At 37.7% G+C, this 5,125-nt stretch overlaps 1 protein-coding gene across 1 annotated transcript in view; it reads right to left on the minus strand.

The window, feature by feature from the left end:
• TMEM263 (transmembrane protein 263) overlaps positions 1-4,295 on the minus strand; it is a 9,633-nt gene extending 5,338 nt beyond the window's left edge. Inside the window, exon 1 of the mRNA XM_007948232.2 lies at positions 4,232-4,295. Coding sequence (XP_007946423.1) covers positions 4,232-4,295 — 64 coding nt within the window. The remainder of the gene's footprint in view (positions 1-4,231) is intronic.
• Positions 4,296-5,125: the final 830 nt, after the last annotated feature.

Consider the following 5,125-nt stretch of genomic DNA (forward strand, 5'->3'; position numbering starts at 1 on the left):
CTAAACTAACCCTAATCAGTTAAATTACCTCCATCTTTTTTTGGTGTGTGTGAGCTTATCATCATATGTTTCCTAGCAATTCATTTTGGCCTACTAACATATGAAGAAATATAGGAAGAAGATTTTAGACAAGTCATTAACAGAGCTAGAAAGAAAATATAATACCTAAAGTCAGATTTCTAGCCTGAGCCTCTCTTCCCAGACATCCTAGTCTGTCTGCTCCCCAATTTCAGTCAGCCAGCCACTTTATCCCTCAGTCTCCAATTTGATTCTTAAGTTTTATGACTGTTTTGTACAAGCATACAATTCTCCAAGAAGACCACTATGTGGATTAACTTTAGTAATATTCTACACCAAAACCATAAATAACAATGCCTGTAATAATTTTTTATATAGTCAAGACATTTATGTGTGCAATCAGTTTTTCCAAGTACTTTTATATACAATGAATAATGAGTTTGCAACAAATCTGAAGTGATCTTCTTTTTGTACACAGTACATCAAAACTAAACATACTTCATCCTTCCATCCTATCCTAACACTACCCTATGCAAGTGAAAAGATACTGTCTTACTCCTGAAACGGCCTATAAGAGTAATGGAAAATAGATCTTATTTGTTTATCTAATAAAATAAATTGTGTCCCCCTTCATCAGTATTTATGTTTTCTTATTGAAAGCTGAAAATGTTTATCTTCAATTATTTTTGGAGCATAATTACTGGTAAGGTAAATGAGTTATATTATTATTAACTTTTTATTGTGATTGGGTGAAAGTTTACAGAGCAAATTCATTTTCCAATCAACAGTTCATACACGTTTTGTTTCATGCCTCTGACTGTAATCCCCACAATATAGCAGCTCTCTTCCCACTTCTTCCCTGTGGTTACCTGTACCTTGTGTTGTCCTTTCCTATGCATCCCTGCCTTCTGAGCTTTCTGCCTGTGCAAATGCTGCCCTTCTAACCTCTCATGGTTGATTGTTCTAAGGAATAACCTCCCTGGTATAATTGTTCACCTCCTACACCTGTCTATTCTTTGGCTGAAAGTTATGCCACAGGAGTGAGTTCAATTCCAGGCCCAAAGGGTAACTGGGGGCCACAGTCGTGGGTTTTACCAGTCTTTAGCAGACCAGTAAGCTGGTCTGTTTTATATTTTGAGTTTTCTTTCACACTTTTCTCCCACTCTGTCGAGGATCTCCTCTTTTGATCCTTTTCCGAGTAGTAGTGTTAGTTAGGCACCATCTAGTTCTTCTGGTCTCAGGGTCATGTAGACTGAGATTCGCATGGTCCACTAGTCCCTTGTACTAACTGTTGCCATGCATCTTTGATTTTCTTCACTCTTCTTTGCTCTGGATGCAGAGACCAATAGTTGCCTTTCAGATGGATGCTCACAGGCTCTAAGGCCCCAGCTGCTATTCATCAAAGTAGGGTGCAGAACAATGTTTTTGTGTACTATGTTATGCCAATTGAACTTGATGTCCCCTGCAACCACAGTCCTGAGTCCACAGGCCCAGCAACTGACTCCTTCAAGGAGTAAACCTTGCGTAAACCTTGCATGCGTAAACCTTTTCTTGACTTTTTATAATAGTGGATTCATATAGTATTTGTCCTTCTGTGACTGACTGTTGTTATAACTTTGCCCCCGATTAGCTCTATTATATATATATGTTGTTGTTAGGTGCCGTTGCATCATCTCTGACTTACAGCAACCTTGTGTACAACAGAACGAAACACTTCCTGGTCCTGTCCCACCTTCATGATCCTTGCTATATCTGAGCCCATCGTGCAGTGACTGTGTCAATCCATCTTGTTGAGGGCCTTCCCCACCTTTCTTGACCCTCCACTTTACCAAGCATGGTATCCTTCTCCAGAGAATAGTTTCTTCTAACACATATGACCAAAGTTAAGTGAGACAAAGTCTGGCCATTCTTGCTTCCAAGGAGTGTTCCAGCTGCACTTCCAGGACATTTGTTCATTCTTTTAGCACTCTATGGTACTTTCAGAATTCTTCACCAACATCACAATTCAAAAGCATCAACTCTTCTTCAGTCTCCCTTATTCACTGTCCAGCTCTCACATGCATATGAGGCAACTGAGAATACCATGGCTTGGGTTAGATGCATCTTAGTCCTCAAGGAGACATCTTTGCTCTTCAGCACTTGAAAGAGGTCTTCTGCAGCAGATTTGCCCAGTCTGATGTCTTGACTTGTTGTTTCCATGGTGTTGACTGCAGAACCAAGTAATATTAAGTCTTTTACAACTTCAATCTTTTCACTATTAATTGTGATCCTGGTTATTGGTCCAGTTATGAGGAGATATTTTTATAGCACATACAAATATATATGTAAAATATCATCTGCCAAAAATATGGTCATGAGTATTTTCCTTTTCACCTACCCATATCTATATACCCACTCATAGATTAATGTTTATTACTGATAATACAGTATTGTGTATGTCATAATTACCTTTGTTGTCTTTACCTCTTGTGCACCTCTCTGTGTCTTCCTTTTCCTTACTGATACCATGCTAGTCACCTGCTTTTGGTATACTGCGTTTCCCTTCACCCAAATCAATATGTGTCTCTTACCTAGCTCACAATTTTCCCTACCCTACCCTCCCATCCCTAGTAACCAACAAAGAAAGTTTCTTTCCGTGCATAAACCTTTTCTTGACTTTTTGTAATAGTGGATTCATAATAGTATTTGTCCTTCTGTGACTGACTGACTTCACTCAGCATAACGTTCTCCAAGTTTATCCATGTTATGAGATATTTTGCCAATTCTTCATTATTCTTTAATGTTGCAAAGTATTCCACTGTGTATTATGTACCATAGTTTAGTTATCCATTCTTCTGTTGATGGGCACTTGTTTCCATCTCTGCTATTGTGAATAGTGCTCCAATGAACATGTGTGCACATATATTTATTTGTATCCTAGTTCTCACTTCTTTAGGATATAACTAATAGTGGGATTATTAGATCAAATGGTATTTCTATTTCCAGTTTTTTAAGGAAGCACCATACCTTTTTCACAGTGGCTGTACTATTTTACAATCCCACCAGCAGTGTATAAGTTCCAATCTCTCCACACCCTTGCCAGCACTTGTTATTTTTGGTCTTGTTGAACTTTGCTATTACTGCTGGAGTGAGATGATTTCATATTGTTGTTTTAATCTGCATCTGTCTAATGGCTAATGATCTCTAACATTTCTTTGTGCATATGTTGTCACCTGACTATCATCTTTGATGAAGTATCTGTTCATGTCCTCTGCCCATTTCTGAAGTAGACAGTCTGTCTGATGTTGAGGTGCTCAAGTCTTCTATAAATTTTAGAGATCAGTCCCTTGTTGAGTATGTCATTGCCGAGTATTTTTTCCCAGTCTGTAGGTTCTCTTTTGATTCTTCTGGAGAAGTCTTTTGATGCACTTAAGAAATACAATCTACGTATGCCATAAATTAGGGCCCCTCACATTGCCTCTATTTTTTCTTTGATGAACTTTATAGTTTTAGGTTTTATATTTAGGTCTTTAATCCATCCTGAGTTAGTTTTTGTGTATGAATGTGATGTTTGGATCTTGTTTCATTTTTCTACAAATGGATATCCAGTTTTGCCAGCACTATTTGTTAAAGAGACCATCTCTTCTCCCATTTAATGGATTTTGGCCCCATCAGCTGTCCAAAGGTGGATGGAACTGTTTCTGGATCCTCAATTCTGTTTCACTGGTCTACGTGTCTGTTGTACCAATACAAGGCTGTTTTGACCTCCATGGCTATACAGCAGGTTCTGCATTTGGGGAATGTGGCTGGTTTTCTTCTTTGTCAGTAGTGCTTTCCTTATCTGATCTCTCTTTCCATTCTGTATAAAATAGTGATTGGGTTTTCCATGTCCTAAAAGAATACTGATAGAATCTGGATTGGGCTTGTACCGAATCTATAGATTGCTTTGGATGATACTGACATTTTCACAATAATCAGTCTTCCTACCCATAAGCAGGGTATGTTCTTCCGTTTCTGTAGGTCTCTTACAGCTGCTTGTAGGGTTTTGTAGTTTTCTTTGCATAGGTCTTTAATTTTCCTGGTAACATTTATTACTAAGTATTTTATCTTTCTGCTAACTACTGTCAATGGTATTGTTTTCCTTATTTCCCTATTACTTTAAATTTAATAAAAATCAAACTTAACTAGGATTTTTTTCCCCTACTCTTATTTACTGTTGTATATGTATTCTTACCTTCTGGTGGTTCATCACTAAGGTATGATGGGATTTCTTGTTGGTTTTTATCTGCCTGATTCATGATCTCCTGAAAAAAAAAAAAAAAATCACATTTCATTTTAACTTCAACATGTGAGACCAGCTCTTATTAGATGCTAATTTAAGACTTAACCTACTTTATTCAGATCAACATTTTAAAACACCCACCAAAAGAGTACTTCATCTCATCTCGCTCTGATTCAAATCGTGGCATTTATGAAATGCTTTAAATTATACCAGTGGACAATAAAAATGTGACCTGAAACACCAAGCAGAGAAGAAGGCATGTACAAGCTTTCCTATTTGGTTACTGTTGTGCTTCAATTTAAACTGAAAATTACTAATTGAAAGAGAAGTGGAAGGTTAGGGTTAGCTGGCTAAAATTTTAAGTGCTTCCTCCCACAGAAACTTAGTTGTAACTTATTTCACAGCAGGCTTAAAGATAAGTCATACCCTAACTTAAAAAAGTGTTCCAGTTGGGAAAAAAAGTGACATCCTTCACCTATGAAGATGACACCATTAATGTGAATCAATAAGAGACGGATTTTGATGACTTTTTTGCTGTTATCACAGCTTTAGGAATAAAAGCAACAACAGAATTCAAAAATTTTCTATGGAAAAAAGTACTATGATTACTTTTATGTAAAATAATAAGAGTACCTACGAAGGAAGGAAGGAGCCCGGGTGGTGCAATGGTTAAAGCACTCAGGTACGAACTGAAAGGTTGGCAGTTCGACCCCACCAGCCACTGTGTAGGGAAAAAAATGTGGCAGCCTGCTTCTGTAAAGATTTACCACCTTAGAAACCCTATGGGGCAGTTCTACTCTGTCCTGTAGGGTCACTATGAGTGGAATCAATTCTACGGCAATTGGT

Source organism: Orycteropus afer, unplaced genomic scaffold (assembly GCF_000298275.1).
Source record: "Orycteropus afer afer isolate SDZICR_OR568_19922 unplaced genomic scaffold, OryAfe1.0 scaffold00209, whole genome shotgun sequence".
Lineage (NCBI taxonomy): Eukaryota > Metazoa > Chordata > Mammalia > Tubulidentata > Orycteropodidae > Orycteropus > Orycteropus afer.